At 37.5% G+C, this 17,697-nt stretch overlaps 2 protein-coding genes across 3 annotated transcripts in view; one reads left to right on the top strand and one right to left on the bottom strand.

Annotated features, from left to right (window-relative positions):
- cenpp (centromere protein P) overlaps nt 1-17,697 on the top strand; it is a 47,396-nt gene that overhangs the window by 29,000 nt on the left and 699 nt on the right. For both annotated transcript variants that reach the window (XM_079593317.1, XM_079593318.1), the window contains exon 7: nt 17,548-17,627. In XM_079593317.1, the coding sequence (XP_079449443.1) occupies nt 17,548-17,627 (80 nt within the window). The remainder of the gene's footprint in view (nt 1-17,547; nt 17,628-17,697) is intronic.
- Nucleotides 968-10,402, bottom strand: ecm2 (extracellular matrix protein 2, female organ and adipocyte specific). The gene is made up of 10 exons (XM_079593310.1): nt 10,041-10,402; nt 8,096-8,354; nt 5,840-6,028; nt 5,028-5,732; nt 4,717-4,832; nt 3,456-3,591; nt 3,132-3,289; nt 2,690-2,829; nt 2,063-2,389; nt 968-1,876 (listed from the first exon to the last, which is right to left on the bottom strand). Exons 2-10 carry the CDS (start codon nt 8,343-8,345, stop codon nt 1,708-1,710), a joined length of 2,190 nt encoding a protein of 729 aa, XP_079449436.1. The 5' UTR covers nt 8,346-8,354; nt 10,041-10,402; the 3' UTR covers nt 968-1,707.

Below are 17,697 nucleotides of genomic sequence, written 5' to 3'. Positions count from 1 at the left end.
GACCCCTCTCTATTCACAGGGCAGTACTGGTGGCGCCACATATGCTTGGGTTTGGCTGGGGGTTTTGAGATGATGGAAGTTCCTATGTCTCATGGTTTCTCCGTTCATTCTCCCGGGTCTCACTGGCCAGCATTCCTTCCGAAATGATAACCAACCTCAAACCAATAAAGGTTTGTGGTATGTCGAGCTGGTGCCGTAAATTAAAAGGATGTAGATACTATTACAGACACAACATGAGGGTGAACTGGTTCAGGAAAGGTAGAAATTTGAACTGGTTCAGGAAAGGTAGAAATTTGTAGATGTGCTTAGATTATTCAGAAAGTACCAGTAATTTCCCTCAACCATTTTCAAATTCTTTTGTCTATCACACCCTCAATCTTATTTGTTGTAATGTTGTGACGTGCAGAACCATGTTGGAAATGTCTCGACCTTGCAAACACTTGCGCAGCCTTGAGATATATTGGCAGTTTTCCACAGCTTTGCTTGTCCCCTAAATATAGAGCAAGATTTAACTGTACCCAGACGTGAGTCAGCTGTTGATTATTTACCCCCCCCCCCCCCCCCCCCCCCCCCCCCCCCAAATAAAAGTAAATAAAAGCCATGTGACTAATATGTGAGTCATTGAATCATGTATAACTTCATGGAAACTTCTGAGATGATCCCCCTTCCAGGCATTTTTTTTTTGTTTATTCTTTCCTCTCATTTTAGTTGTAGTCTGAAATCAGTGAAACCCCAATTCAACCTCAGAGGCATTTTTTTCAGTAATCGTCCACATTTCACTGGCTATGATGTAGTGAGAACTCGGAATCTTAGAAGGAGCGGAAGACTATGATGTCATAGTCAGATCATTTACAGGGGTCATTAATGTGCTTCAGTCTGCAGCGATTCCATTAGCACAGAACTTCTGTTGAACGTTTATAGATCGCAGATGTTTCATACTGAGATATTTTAGCAAAGAAGTACAATAGACATTTTAGGAAATATTTTTATGTGATAGCTTAATTCATCTCACACTTTTGGATACAATTAATGAAAAATACATAGGAAATGTGTTTTTATTGAAGCTGTATTGATTTTCCCACTGAATTCTAAACTAAGCAAATATAAATCTGTGCTCACTTAAATGACTTGAATCATGTAGGTATCTTTCAATTATGCATCACGGTTCTCTCAGTAGTAAACGTCCTTATTGATCCCGTCTTAGTTGAAAAATGCATTATGTGTGCAGGTTTATTTTGGCTGCCTTCTTTTATAAACAAAAAAAAAGCCATGCATCCTGTTTTTCTTCACTACGACAGACAAGCGTAATACTGTTATGACAAGAATAAGATACATCTCAACATAGAATACAAAGTTATACTCTGCTACTTTTTTCCTCTTCGAGCATTGTACAGTTGATCCATGCATCCTACAAAGACACGTCTAGACAGGCGCGAACAACGGCAGCATTCTGCCATGATTCTCCAGGCTGTGATCATGTCTCATCTTATCTTGACTAATAAATGGAAGCTTATAAAAACCTAATAAAACAAGACAGAAAATAAACATGCCAAACAGAGATTCAATGCAAGAATTTTCTCTGTCAGCAATTTTTGGAGTAAAAAGAAAAGGTTATATTTTCATGATAATTGTACGTTTCACAGGAATCAAATTAGTTTTATGTTTACGGCCTTTAGTGGTTTATAATAACAGTGGACAAGATTACAGTTACTTAATCCTCTGAGGCTTTAAAACAACACTTGAGTAGGAGCGGACACAGGAGAAAGCCGTGGGTGGGATTTTCCGTGGGTCAAGGAAATTGTTCTCGAGGCGAAGGGCAACTAGATGAGAGTCATCGTCATCCAAGGGGTCGCAGATGGCGTCTTCTGAAACATGCCTGTTGGATGAAAAATTTGACAATCTCAAAGTTCTCCTTATGTTGCAAAGAATCACTTTGGCAATATGTCTGGAATAATATATTTTTTTTATATCTTACATAAATGTATCTTGTTTTTGTTGTGTATGTATGTATGTGTCCCAGGAAATTGTGACAAACTAGACTTGCAGGAGGCTAGCACTATACCTTATTTTGTTGTTGTTAAGTCGTAGGAAATGTAAAGTTGTCATCTCATTAATTCCCATTGGAATAGACGTAAGCTGGTTATGGTCTAGACAGAGTTCAGTCATAGTGTTGAAGGTGCCAAAAAATGACTCTGGCTCCACAGCGTCACCGTCCAGCTTGTTGTAAGAGAGGTAGAGGTACTCAAGGCCAGGCTCCATGTGTGCGAACACGTATCCTGGAATGCGTTCGATCTGATTCCCGACCAAAACCAGATGAACCAGTGACTTTGGCAGGAAGGATGGAACCAGGTAGAAGTTGTTGTGCGAGAGATCTATAGATTCCAGGTTCCTTTTAGATAGAAAAGTAGAATTAGTGTTCATGCGTTTAAAAAAAAAAACAGAAACGTTTTTTCACTTCTAGATACTTTTCCATTTTTCAGTTCTTCCAAAGGACTATTGCACGAAACTCTTTCGCCACTTTAGCATGCAATATTTCAGTGCAAAAGTGTATTAAATAACCACCCACAATTCAGTGTAACCAGAGGCTAAAATGTTCTATTTATTTTGAAAATTAGGCTTATAATAGAACAAATGTAACCGCATTTGCCTAAATATTGGTTTGATTGTTAACCTTGTTGAAGACACGCACCTGTGATTGATCCAGGAGAAAGGTGCAATACTTGACTCATCTAATTTATTATGTCGTAGCACAACTACGTTGATGTTTGTGGTGTGGTTGAATGCTGTTTCAGAGATGTCTTCAATCAGATTGTTTTCAAGGTACAACTCCTAAACGTCAAAGAGAATATAAAGTAACTTATACAGTTTGCTTCATTGAATAAATAAACAGAAGCAGTTGTTACTTGACAATGCAATTAAGGTTGACTTGAGCAGCTTTCAATTACTCTGTGGTAAAGTTTTGGTTTTGGTTTGCCATAATTGCTGTTTTAGTGCCACTGGTTTCCCACAGGTACTGTAGAACCAAGGCTGATTTGTAGCCCACAAATTTGTGTGCAATTAAATGAAGTCGTGGTTTCTATATATCTTGATGTTCCTTGATTGCAGAATAGTTCTCCATTTTCAAAACTTACCAGTAGAGATGCAGGTAGGCCCTGAGGAATGGTACGGAAATGGTTTCTGCTTAGCCGAAGGTAAGTCAGCTCTTTGAGGGGCTTAAAGGCCTGTGGATTCACATGACCTTCACTGAGCAAGTTCCCTTCCATTTCCAAAGTAACCAGACTGCTGAGACCTTCCAGGAATTATGAAGCAATTTGTGAAAATATTGTGTTTTCTTTGTACAACATTAGGTAAGGAACATGTCATGCTAGTATTAGCTGATTAACTGTCAGTGTTTTTGTATAGATGTTCTAATTATGCTAACCTTTATACATGGCAATTTTGTGCAACTGTTTTACCTTCAAAGCTGTTTTCCTCAAGTTCTTTTAGATTGTTCTCATTTATCTTAAGCTCCTGGAGTGTTGGTGGGAGCTCAGAGGGAATTTGTTCCAGAAGGTTTCCATCCATATACAGGCGAGACAGGAATTTAAGACCCTTGAAAGAAAGTTACATAAAAATCACGTCATTAATCTTTAGGTGCGAAAAAAAAAGGTCATATACAATATACTTTGGAAATCCTTCAGTGAAAGTTTTCCACTTTGGTTTTCTCGCAATGCTTTGGATACTTATTAGTTATGCTGACGTGTATGTTTTTGTTTGCCACATATGTTTTCATGGTTATCAATCCCTAAGCTAACTAAACAACCAGTTGTTTGGACTCCATATGCCATATCGCTATCATATACTGTATTTCTGATTGTAACACCAAGCTTTCTGATGAATTGACACACTCTGGGTATATACGAAACACACCACATATGTATATATACTATATAGTATATACAAACTTCACTATTTGTTTCAGATGATGGGCATATTTCTACTGGTTAGAACCCAGTGAAAATATGAAAAGACTAGCGTAGCATACCCTCTGTTGTTTCACTTGAACATGTGCCATGGAATTTTGTTTTTATTTGAAAGGCTGTGCAAAAAAAGCATGGCTACAAGTGTCAAGTACAAGTGGGTATAGTGTTTGTATAAGAGCAAGATTTGTGAAACTTCTGTAAAAGCCATATGGTTATGAACAGAGCAAAATATTGGAGAAAAGTGTAGTTCAGTTCTGTCAGGTTTGCAAGTGGTACTGTTTTTGCACGGCTTTAAACCGTTATGGAAGAAACATTTGCTTCTCTAATTCAACTAAAGTTCAGCTGGAAGACATGAAGAAATGTTCATATGAATTTCTGAACAAGAGGCAGCAATGGAAAGGAACATTATCTCAATTGCCAGAATGCTGTACTTTTAAAAAATTCCAACAACTTTATGCCTTGCAGATTGTCAAAATCACATTATTGGCAACAGACAAGGCTTTTTTGGTCTGATGCAACTAAATGGCGTGAACGTACAATATTTGCACAATTCTTTGCACCACATCTCTTCAGTCTTGTAACAAATGTGTGGCGTTAACATGTGAAACTTAAATGTTTTGTCATCCAAACAATTGCAAATATGACTAGGCAAGAAATTTGCAGTTAGATTATTTCAGAGGTCAAAATGTTTTTCTCACCAAAAGAAAAAGATTGTGTTTATTGCTGATGCAGTAAACGTGTATTTTTAACTTACTTTAAAAGCTTGTGGGTCTATGCCAGAGGACAAGATCTTGTTTTTCGTCAAGTCAATCCATTCTAGGTTGGGAATGCCATTGAATGCTCCAGCAGGGATGGTTTTGATTTCATTGCCTGTAATTTCATAATGAATGACAAGTTATCAAAATCAGCCTCACTGGGATCTGTATACATGGACTGTGTAAACACTGGCATATGTGCTGATTTAATTTCTTGCATGTATCGTAGGTAATGATCTAAGTTGAATTTCAGTGCCTGTATCTCGTTACGACCTGTAAAGGTGTTATGCGGAGATGTGGCCTTCCTCACCCTGTAGGCTGAGTGATTTGAGCTCAGGAATGGACAGTGGAGGAATACCCGTCAGTTTAGCACTTTCACAGGAGATAGTGACATCAGAGATTGAACAACCTTGTGGCAGCAATGTGGTTACCATCTCAGACTCCTCCTCGACTACTTCCGGTTCCTCTTCGCCTGGTTCAGTGTCCTCCTCATCTGGTTCGGTTGACTCTTGGAGACCTAAGAGAGGAGGACCTGCTGCTCGCGTTGGTGCCACGGGTGGCATTTGAAAAACGTCTCCCCTCAACCAGACCACGTCCTCGTCTTCAGTGGCCTCGTCCCCATTGAGTCCTTCCTGGGCACGTTCGGCTGCTTCCTCCAGAGCTCTCATCATCTCTTTTTGCTCCATCTCTAGCCGACGAGCCCTGTCCTCCTCGGCCTTCCGCTGTTCTTCCATCCTTCTCTTCCTCTCCTCTGCCGCCGCTCTCTCCTCTTCCTCCTCTCGTAGCCTCCTTTGCTCCTCCTCTTTTTCTCTGGCATCTTTGGCTTCTTTTAACTTTCTCTGTCTCTCGGCTTCCTCTTTCTTCTGCTTCTTTCTCTGCTTGCGATCAGCATCTTTTTTGCGAATGCGTTCTTGTTCATCCTTTTTTTGTCTGTCTTTCTGGCTTTGTGATATATAGGGCTCGGCGAGATCGTTGGGAACGGGAGAGTCGCCTGAATACTCCGGGGCGTCGACAACTGAGACCGTTGCAATAGTTCATTTATAAGACAAGGAAAGATCAAACACAACCATTAATATATAAAATATGCTGGCAGGCAGTGATAATGCCATGCTTTATCCAAACCTGGGTCAATGCAAATTGGGCAGCATTCTCCGATTCGTTGAAATTTACGTTGGCACCGTAGGGCCGGACACAGTATTTGGTCGCAGACCACCTCACCGCTGGAACACAAGCAATTCACGCATGGCTTCGGCGACCACACCGTTTTATCATACATGGTGATGCCTCGAAATACACAGTGCTCTGATTTTCCTGGAATAATTATATAAACAAGAAAGAAACTTAGAAATGTGATTGATTGCCAAATGTTGCAGTGAAATAATTGCAAAAGAATCAGTTAAAAACAATTAATCTCTTTAGCCTGGAAATCCAGACCTAAATCTGAAAGATTTATGGTCTGGTGTCGATTAATGAAAATCGGCCAGCTCAAGGGGCGGCACCAAGCATGCATTTAAAAATCTCACAGCACGCAATTGGCTAACTCTACGACCAATCACAACAATACATGGGGTGACGTATCACTAAGCCCCATACGCTTAGCTACCAAAAGAGCTAACTGGTAGATAAGACTCTTGCCGTATCCGGTCGGCAAAACAGCAAAAACATCCTTTTGCAAATAAACGATTCGAGCGCCGTCTTCTGTTCCTCTTTTAGAGAAAAAGCCAACTCCAAATCTTTCAATGTAGCGTCCAAAGCCATTTCAAACAACTAGTGGTCATCCATAGCCATCTTGCAATGTTTACTAATGACTTCAACGTCGCAGCGCTGTCGTCATCTCGCCTCTGGCCTGCCTATATCAGATAACCCGATGTGATTGGTGCAGCTCAGATAGAAGGGCATATTTAATGAGCATTACTACTCGACACCAGAGCTACTCGCTGAGCAAATTCAAATTGTGCTCTCGCGAGAACTCTGGATTTCCAGGGTAGAATCTCTTATGAATCAGTCTGATTCATTTTAATTTTTGGTTTTCCTAGGGTACTTTGAAAATGCTCAAGGCATCAACTTTAATCATGTTGATTTGATTAATTATTTATTTAAAATGTGATTAATAAAAATATAATTCACTTAAAAAATTGCAGTGATTGGCAACAGAAGCCACATTATGCATGTACAGGGCTGTTAGACGATTTTGGATGCTAACATGCCTGTTAAAGCCCATCTGGCCCAATGTTTTCATCCAATGCATATAATCTGGCTGTAGAATGGCTATACATGTAGGTGAAACTCGAAAAATTTGAATATTTTGCACAAGTTTTGCACATTTATTTCAGTAATTCAACTTAAAAGGTAAAATTAATATATTATATAGACTCATTACATGCAAAGTGAGATATTTCAAGGCTTCATTTGTTATCATTTTGATGATTATGTCTTATAGCTATGAAAACCTTTTCACAATATTCTAATTTTGAATTTGGGGTTTTCATAAGCTGTAAGCCATAATCATAAAAATTATAACAAATAAAGACTTAAATATTATATCTCACTTTGCATGTAATGAGTCTATATATATTAATTTCACCTTTTAAGGTGAATTACTAAAATAAATGAACTTTTGCAAAATATTCAAATTTTTCGAGTTTCGAGTTTCACCTACATGTATAGCCATTCTACAGCCAGATTATATGCATGTGCAATATATGCAAAGATAGCAGATGGCTATCTACATTCTCATGTACAGAGATCTTTGCAGTTTAAAATGGTGCACACATGCTAGCAATACAGTAGTAAAATGTGTCTACTGGGAAGTAGTTTTTTTTTTTTTCTGTTGTTTTAATGGAGTCTTACTGACCACATTTGCACTGTTTTCTGTCACATGTTGCCAGTGTATAATCATGTGGTCAGTGTTCAGTCCTGACTATTACCACCCTGGGCAAAATGGTCATGTACTAAACCATGTAAACTAACCACTCTGTTCCAAAACCCTATAGGACAATTTGAAGACTCTCAATGTATTCTTTTTTTTTTTTTTTTTTATGGCTTTTTTTTAACCTGTCAAAGGAACGGAGATGCATTCATCACAACATTAACTATATCTAAAAAATAACCATATTTCACTGTTTAAACGTGGTCACCTGGTTACTTTTATTCGCTTACCATAAACTTGCCGCTATTTCATAATTTTCCCATGGTACTGTAGCGAAGTTTATGGTTTGTTTATGAACAGTAAAAGTTGCCATCAGCTATTGTCAAAGTTAAGTTATACACAGTACATCTGTATATAAGAAAAACAACTGTCTTAATTATCTAATTTAAATGGCAAGTAGTTTATAGCTTGACAAACTACAGTCTCAAAGTAGCTTTCCCAACACTGACCTGCAGTCGCTTCGAAGTTTGGCTTTGACTCTTTTGTGTTCTTGTGAGATTCAATAAAAATAGATCCATCTTGTCCATTGCTTTCTGGCAATCTTCCCTGCTGCAAGGTGGTAATAGACGTCTGTTTTCTTGCTCGTTTTGGTCCAACACCTCGTCTTCTACCTCGTGCCAAGGGATGACTCTGATCTTTTGCGAGGCTGAAGGTCATACAGACGAAGAGTGACAGTGCCAGAATCAGTTTTAGCCTCATGGCTGAAACCTGTGGGATAAAACACAGAGGCATCTCAGCCCTACGTGTTCCTCATATAACTCTGTTAATGTATACTGTCTGCGTTCACATTTCCATAATGATAAGTTACGGCATCACAGGTGATCCAGCCTCTTAACAGTTTGACCCTGGAAAGCCAGACAGCTTTGAAGGAATAGTTGGCCTGTAACACCTTTACTGTAAAAGAGTAAAACTGTTATTTAGGTTTGCGATGAGTGGTGTTTAGAGAACTGCAAGGGGTTTTAAGTATTATGTTCAAATGTAACAAGCATAGCACAGATATTAAGTAAGAACAGACTTGGTCTCGATGAAACTCTCAGGTTGTAGTTATGGGAAGTACGACTCGTTTACGCAAATTGGTTCTTTCGATAAATTTGTATAAATTATGTCATCACGTTAGTGGCTCCAGATATTCCAATGTGCCATATTCAATTATCTAAAACGTTCCAGTGAAGCCATATGTGCGCACATATTGCTATTTATTATGATTTGCGAGTTTTATTAATAGTTTGGTCAATTCAATCAGTTCAGTTTGTTGCAGCCTCAATTCAGCTCATGAAAATAGTCTTTTAGAACCTAATTAGGATTTGCATGAAATACACACACACACACACACGTATATATATAGAGAGAGAGGGTATTTGCTAGTACATTTCACAAATAATTACAAAGAAATAACTAACAATTTTTTCAGTATATATATATGTATGTGTGTGTATATTATGTGGAATGGTTACGGAAACGTTACGCTGTAACGTTATAAGCAGAATGGTTATTAGTTTAAGTTTAAATTAAAATTATTTGAGTAATGGAAACTTTTTACACTTTAAACCGAGTAGCAATTTCAGCATGGCGAACAAATTTTTAGTTTAAAATGGATTATTTCAGTGATTGCGTCATTTCAAAAGACTAAAACTACCATTTTATTAGTGATTATGGTTATGGTTATGGGTTTTTTTAACACTTGCATGTCTCAAAGTTCGAAGTGCTTGCAGAAGAAAAGCCGAGGCAGAAAAGGAAAAGATGACAACACAGATTATTACCCAGACTTACAGTAATGGGAAACACGAATAAAAGCAACAGCTGAGCACTGCTGATATGTGTGCAGAGGGCGTCTACAAACGTCAATCCGACCCTCAGGCAAAGTCATACGGTTAGCATTAAATCAGAGCTGCGGTGAGATGGAGGAAAAAAAGAAATGTAGACGAGGGGGAAAAGTGTTTTAATTAAGCTCTTTAGGATGACCAGGCTCAGATGGAAAAAAATCAATAAAACTTACAGCTTAGACAGAGAACGAAAGGGGCGAAATATACTGCCATGAGTAAAAACATCCTGGAGGGGCGTGCATAATACTGGGTCCCCCTCTCTCTCGGCGCTGTAATGAAAACCAGGTACAGTAAAACTATACGTTTTTTTACAGTCCTGCAGCTGTCTTTGTGCTTCAGCGATGAGACAGACCTATTTCACAAGACGGTTGTCGTCACTCCAGATGCTTTCAATGTTTAGTGGAGATGTTCCAAACTACATGCAAAGAAAAGTTTTCATCTATACACCCATATAAATGTGACATGCTCCCCGCAGACGGAAGAAGAAAACAATTAGTGTTGCACAAAAAGTGTTTTACGACATTACTGAGGGTGAGAGCTGAAAGAGAGGAGAGAGTCGTTTGTACGTTACCACTGGTTTCGGGCGGTTTTGTGAGGCCAAATATTTCCGCTCTTTTCCCCAAAAGCTGTGGGATTTGCCAGCAACGCAAGAAGTGTGTGTGCGTCTGCTCCGCAGCAAGAAGGCTGATAAATGTCAAAAACAGACAGGGGCTGCTCTAGCGTTTAGTCGGGACTCGCTCGGGCAGAACTTCTCCAGTTCTGTCTCTGCAAGATTCAGCAAAATGAGGGTCGTGACAAGATACTGCCTCTCTCAGGCGAAAGAACTTGGTGATTTTGTGTGTCCTAATTACTAGGCAAGCACGGGTACTGTGCTCAAACAGAGAGGTGGCATCTGGCTTGTCATTACCACCTCTGTAAAAGCATTGTGTGAGTGCAGAAAATGGGGTAAACATTTTAGCTTGAGTGAGCTGATCAAGGGGTGTCTGGACTGGTTTTCAGGCGTCTTTGGACGGGTTTTCAAGCTGTATTGGTCGACCCCCTACTGCCCTGTGAGACCGTCCCATCTCACGTTTCAGAGGGTGGGAACACTGAGCTGAAAACAAAGCTCTCAACTTTCCTTCCAGTTTTGTACACGAAGGGTCGTGGTCAAGTTGTGTGCTATAATTAGATTGGAGCTCAAACATTTCCCTGTAAATCACATCTAATGTCCATTATTTCATGTATATGCCTCAAAAGAAGGATATATTGAGACAATTAGTATCTTTAGAATGTATGATTGCAAGATTAATATGGCTGTGATTCACACAAGGCTGTTATCAAATATTAGACCAAATTTGGCCAGATTGTTTGTATATCTTTTGTCTGCCAATTAAAATATTTCCAAGGGAAGCTAATCAAGCTTTGCGTGTCACTAACTAACTGTTGTATAATAAGATTAATGAATATAAAATGTATTTGGCAGACTGTGTTCTGGACTGCTTAGTGTAGTTGCACTGTTAGAAGTATTAAACTCTCACAACAGGTTCACCATTGTTCTTTATAAATCATTTTAGTCGTTTTTCACAACATTTTATATTCAAGATCTTTTGACTTTAAACAAATATAATGCAATTTTAGGCTGTAAAGGTTTTTTATTTTCTCTGTAGGCAAATAGTTATATCTAAATATATCTTAAGAAATTATTTTTGTCATTATTTTACTAATTTATCACAATAACATTTAAAATCTTTTAACATTAAACAAAGATAATGCAACTTTATACAGTAAAAATGCTGTTCGTTTGCTGTGACTTAAAGATTAGGTAGACAAATAAATAACATATTTTGTACACATCTTGTGTAGTTTAATAGCAATTCATTGTGAAGATGATGCCTGAAGATTTGGAAAAACAGACAGCTGATTAATTTTGATCTGATGTTTATGAATTAAACAGTTGACATTTATGAAAAAGGTTGTGAAAAAACTCTTTATGCTTCGACATTTTTGTAAAGAACTTTGAATGAACTCCGTATAGCCTTTAATGAGTGGAAATTACACCGTACTTATTTTTTCAGGTCAAGTGCTAACAAACTAGCAGATAGATTTTAACAAAGAGCAGAGTTTGAGACATTATGCCAGAGCTTTCAGAATAAAACAATCTTCAGAAATACATAGCAGTTAGGATTTTTTTTTTTTTTTTTTTTGATCTCATGAGAATCTAAATTGAAAACGTATCCAAAACGTATCCATTGAAGCTGATATCACTCACCTTGCAACATCTCATCCAAAAGATTAGGGTTATAAGGGATCTAAGAGTTGTAAAAGTATGTGGGATCATTGTTGAACAATATACAAATGTGCTTTTACAGTATAGTCTTCGTAGATCCTACGTAGATGAGTTTTAACAGATGTAGATCAAAAGAGTGTTTAACTGTAGTGTGAAATTAACGGTGTAAGATGTTTCAGCGCTTTAGGATGTTTTGACTTGCCATCAGGTAATGGCCGGAGATTTGTGACTCAACCAACTGGAATGAACAGCTGCGACTGTTCACTGTCCGTAACAACTCTGCACGTACTTTCTTTATACATGTTTCTGGTCTTAATTGTGAATTATTCATTGGCTTACATGATTTCAAAGGAAAACGTCTTTAAAGGGGTGGTATAATGTCCTTTTCACAAGATGTAAAATAAGTCTTTAATGTCCCCAGAGTGTGTATGAAATACCCCACAGATATTTTTATATAGCATGTTAAAATTGTCACTTTTTGAGGGTGAGCAAAAACGCATAGTTTATAACTTTTAACAAAAAATATCTCCTTTTGCCTTGAACTTTCAGCGTTGTAACTTTGCAGATGTTGTTTATGCTCAAACAGAAACATTACACACTAAAGTTAGAAAAGTGAAATCATACTCATCCATACCTTTAATACTTTTTAATCGAAATAAAGTCAGTTGCTCCACCTCTGAAATGGCTTCTGATTTCAGCTTACGTCAACAAGTAATCTTATTTTTCAATTCCATCCCTTGAAAATATATATCCTACAGAAACCACTTTTCGGCATCAAGTCCCTCCCTTCATGTTCTTTCAATATCCTGTTTCATCATGGAAGTAAAATGGTTTGTGAATGCTACTTCATGTTGGATTCCTCATGCATTGCCACACTTACTGGTCACATCTTAAGTTATGAGGGTTGGACGTTCTTCTAGTTCTGTTTGGATGTTGACTCAACCAACATGGCGCTCTTTCCTTGAAGCAGCTCACTCGAGGATGTTGAATTTAGGATGTCTTTTAAAAAATCCCTCTTTCCACAAGAGAATTCCATTGGTGAGAATGGTCTGTATAATGTCACGGACCATTTGAAAAGTACTTTGAGACCCAGAAGACTCTTTCACACACATGCCTAGCACCATGATAATGTCTGTCAAAAGGTTGGACTGTATTTTTTACATTCAGACGTCTTTTTCCACTGTGGTAATGTCGGTTTGCTTTAGCATCTGGTTCACTATATTTCCTTATGGAACTTTTAACATAATGGAATATTTTACGTTGCGCCAGAGAGCTTAAGTACTCAGCAGTGGCATGTGTGTAGTCAGCGGTTTCATGTTTCTTTCCTTTTAGCTGGGTACCTCAAAATCGCCCTTGAGGCACTCAGATTAACGTTTCAGTTTTGGGTCATCCACTCTTAACAAACCTTGGTGGAAATTAAATAATGTTTTGTGTTTCTGAAACTAAACCTGCTGAAAATTCACTTGCAAGAATCTCACAATGAAGTTATCAGATGGAATCCCAAAATTTCAGATTTTCTGATTTCTCAGCTCAATTCTTTTTAAACATTTATTGGGTAGAAGATCCCAAACATCCAGTAAGTATTGGCTTCTGAACAAGCCCAGAGACTCAGGTTGTTCTGTCTGGTGTTTTAATAACTGTTGACAGGGATCCGTGGGGAGTATAACATGTCGTTCCAGGATCAGACAATAGAGGCATAGAGTTCAAATAATGGTTGGGTTGTTTAAAGGATGCTAAATTAATGGCTTAGTTCAAGGAAGCCTTGAAGCCTTTTGGTCAGACCTGTGTCACATTTACCGAAAACCAGTGATGTCTTTTTTAATAATTGTTTAACTTTTTAAGTTGACAACTAGACTGAAATTTCTTCATGAAGTTATTAAAGGGCACCTATTATGACATTTAAAATGTTCCTAATGTTGTTTAGGGAGTCACCAACAACAGTTTTACGTGCATGCAATGTCAAAAAACACTTTTGTTTTCGTATAATATGCATTTATTTTTACCTGATTTGCTCACCGACTCCCAAATGATTCGTTCAACGACTCGTTTTTCCAAACCCCTCCTTTGCGCGACGCTAATCTGCGATTGGTCAGATGACCCAGCAGTGTTTACAGAGATAATACTAATTGTTTAACACGGAGTACAATGATGCTTTTATCAATTAAATCGTGTTATAATAATGATTATAGTCCACTGCTTTGTAGTTTGTAGTAAAAAACTAAAAATAAGATAAAGAATTTAATGTTACGTTAGCGAGCATAGCCCAGAGTTCATATTGTAAAAGCACAATCAGTCTTTGTTTGCATTAGCCCGATGCATAAACATAACGTTTTTACAAAAAAAAAAAAAAAATGCAGTTACGTTACTCTATTCATTAAGACAACTCCGAAAACAACGCCAAACACTTCACATATCTCAATACGCCATTGAAGACCTAGAAGCTAAACGGTGCTTACACAACAAACAAAATAATTATTAAGACATAAAAGCAACAATTATTAATAACACTTACAGGTTGTGATACGGAGGAGGAAGCTGATGCAAATACACTTGGAACTGAACCTTCCTTCAATATCAGCCGGCTCGCGAATCCAAGTTTGATTGCATTTTAAAAAGCAATCGTCTTCAAAATGGTGCGAACAAAGCAAAAGGCTCGGACTATACTTCTGTGGTATAGTTATATGAATTGTAGCCACTTAGTCTTCAAATGCTCCTCCTTGGGCAGATGGAAAAAAGTTGGCTTTTGAGTCGCACTTCAGAACATAGCGTCTCGTCGCCATGATGTTTTCCCTGGGCTTGGAGAGCAATAAGTGGGCGTGTCATATTCAAATAACTTGACAAGTTGACGTCATCTAGTCAGAGAAAAAGCTTCGGTCTTCTAACGATTCATAAAAATGACTCAGAGTCGACTCTAACTTTTGAAAGACAATAACTTTATATACGGTGCACTTTCATATTTCAAACTTTGCAGGATGTTTTTGTTCACTTAGATCTATGTTACACACTACATGAAAGGTAAATTTCAAAATTCCATAATAGGTGCCCTTTAAAATATTTATGGGGAGGTAAAAGTCTTGGCAAATTCAATGATGATATTCTAGTTAAACGCTAGTTTACCAAATAGATTCAAAATCTTTAATGTAAGAAATAAAATTTATAAGAAAAGATTTGTAAAAGCATACACCAATTTGTAAGTTTAAAAAAAGATTTGCATAATTTTAATGTTTTCCATAAGTTCTGTTAAATCTTTAACTCTTAATATTTTAACTAAATAAATTAGATATTCTTCCAGATTGTTTTTTGCACACTTGTTGGTTTTAAAGTTTGTTATCAGTGATTTGCAAAGAAAGGGTGCAATGAATTACATAACTCATTGATGACCAAAGTCAATGTGTACGTGTAAAAATAAACATTTGCAAAAATTGTAAATAGCTCGCTTTGAGAACGTAACAGTGTTTAGTCTCTTCACAGTCTTCACAATCACAAATCTAGACAGGTTTCAAGATACTTGTTAGAGAAAGTCTTAGTGTTTACCAGAGGAAACATCAAGTTAATGGTGTAACTGACAGCATTTCCCAACTGTGTAATGTGGGAAAAAATTCTGGAAAGTGTTGATGTCTAATGGGAAAGTCTGATGGATTTGTTTAAGGGATTTGTGATGCTCATGTCGGTTTGTGCGCTAGGCTGGTTATGGGAATTATCATGTGTTTTTAATTAGCTAGTTGAAATACGGCCAAATTGAGGGGTTACATTTAAGAGCAGTTTAATTAGACGTCTTAATTACTTATTAAAGCAGTTTCTCCATTTGCTTTAATACATAATTAAGTGTAAGTAAGCCTAAAATTTCTAACTGTATTTAGTGGTTTCTGCAAAAGACAGAGAGAGATGGAAACATATTTCTTCATTTATTTTATTATTTACTGTCAGCATTAAATGGTTCTGTGTATTCGATTTTCTCTTCTGTGGTTCAAAGTCCTGAAGGCATGACTATTAAATATCTTCAACTAACTCTATTTATTAAAAAACACTTGGAATATTAAAGGGATAGTTAACCTAAAAAGACATTTTTTATTATTTGCTCACCCTCATTTAATTCAAAACATGTATAACTCTTTTTTTAATTGAGTACGATCTTTGCAATGCATCAGTGGATCCAGTTTACAAAACTGGTCTAAATGATTTGTTAATGAATTAGGCAGATTCGGTTCTCAAGTTACTGTCTCAATGATCCAGTCACAACAGTTAACAGCTCCCAGCAGTGAAAAACCCTGTGGTTTTTTTCGAACAAAAGGATGATGCAGGGCTTGACCTTAACTTGTTTGCTCACCATCCACTGTGGCTAGTGGTTTTCCAAAGTTACTAGCCACTCCTCTCCCTATGGAGGATCCCTTTACCACTCTACAGATAAAGCAGTGTGGGAAATTCGCGTATCTTCCCCGTAGTGATAAAATAAAATACAATTCTGTCTCAAATTTATAGGCAGGACAAGTAGTTTTAGGCTTGGTTTGTAGAAAATTACAAACATGCGCACATATATTCAAACGCACATAACTATAGAATTAATTCTTGATGCGCACGTGAGCGCCATCAGTGTTTATCACAGGTTCACGTTTAAAGTCTGTGTAGAGAGAACGGTGTCGTCTTAGCGGCCCCTAATTTAATAACAAATTATCCTTTCGACGGAAGTGAATCAATCAAAACTAACTTTAGCTGGAAAATAACATTATTCAAGAACCGCTATAAAGCCAAAACAATCTGTTACCTTAAATTATACGTTTATCTCTGTAAAGCAGCTTTGAAACAATCTACATTGTTAAAAGCGCTATATAAATGAAGATGACTTGACTTAGCATTTTCACTGGCCACTTATATATCGGTACCATGAGGAAAACTCCCATTTTTTATGTTATCTCATAATTTGGCAGCAGGTATATTAGGCTACTGTCACTTTAAGACCTGACGTACGGATCCATTATACTGTTACACATCCGTTTTCTTTCTCAACTGTTCACATAAAACATAACTGATTGTGTTTATGTGAATACTTGCGAAGTCTGGCATTTTTACATTATTATTTGTGTATTTGACTGTTTAAGCGCAATCAAGCAGCGAAAAATAACTCAATTTAGAGGCGGGTTTGTGTGTCACCAGCTCTCGGAGAGAGAGCGAAAAAGCAGAGCTGGTATTGTGTATCTGAGGAAAATAAGTATTGGAAGCGTTTCATATTTCAGGATCGATATGTATTGAAAAAGCAATATTTTTGACAGCACTACATTGCACTTAGTTTATTTTTTCAGATGCCTTTTTAAAAGACTACAATTGAAAATTTGTATATGTTATATAATATTCAACCCGCCCAAGTGGCTAGTACGCCACTGCTGAAATCCAGCCGCATTTGGCGAGTTGGCGGGTGTTAATGTCAAGCCCTAGTCCTATATTTGAATATTTAATTAAACAGTAGTCTGAAAATTTACATTTTGTGTTGCAAACAAGCAAGAAAAAAGGCCAAACTGGTTTGGGGGGTAAATAATGACAGTTTTGGTCGATCTATTTCTTTAAAAAATCAACATTTTGTCCTCAATGCAGAAAGTCTCAGACTGTGACATGATGTAATCTTGCCTTGTTAAGGAGCAAATGGCGTAATTCAATTTATAATTACGTAATCCTTTAATATGTAAATTCCTTTGTATTTTGTTGATTTGTTCGGATCCGTTTTGTTATCGGCCAGTGTTTTGGAACCAGGTTGCTGTGGGTCAGATGGAATCTGTCAGGACTTCTAATTCCTTTAACACATGAGCGTTTGTTTTGGCAGGACAAGTACCCAGACGTGGTCAGCCTTCCAGAGGGATGCAGATCGGAGCTCATGATTATACGAAGTCCTCAACTTCCCGGGTAGGTTGCATCAGCTGAGAAAATTGAATGGAAACTGCAGTCCGTAACTTTAGCTGTTTGCCTTCCGTTG

This window comes from Phoxinus phoxinus, assembly GCF_949152265.1.
Source record: "Phoxinus phoxinus genome assembly, chromosome: 20".
Classification (NCBI taxonomy): Eukaryota; Metazoa; Chordata; class Actinopteri; order Cypriniformes; family Leuciscidae; genus Phoxinus; species Phoxinus phoxinus.
This window is presented reverse-complemented; position numbering and strand designations above follow the sequence as displayed.

Bases quoted from the DNA above. Each gene is read 5' to 3' on its own strand.
- ecm2 (XM_079593310.1), bottom strand. From the start codon at position 8,345: ATGAGGCTAAAACTGATTCTGGCACTGTCACTCTTCGTCTGTATGACC. The intron at 3,592-4,716 runs GTAAGTTAAAAA...CTTTCTTTCAAG, and splicing joins TAGACCCACAAGCTTTTAAA to GGTCTTAAATTCCTGTCTCG. The intron at 3,290-3,455 runs GTAAAACAGTTG...AATTCCTGGAAG, and splicing joins TGAGGAAAACAGCTTTGAAG to GTCTCAGCAGTCTGGTTACT.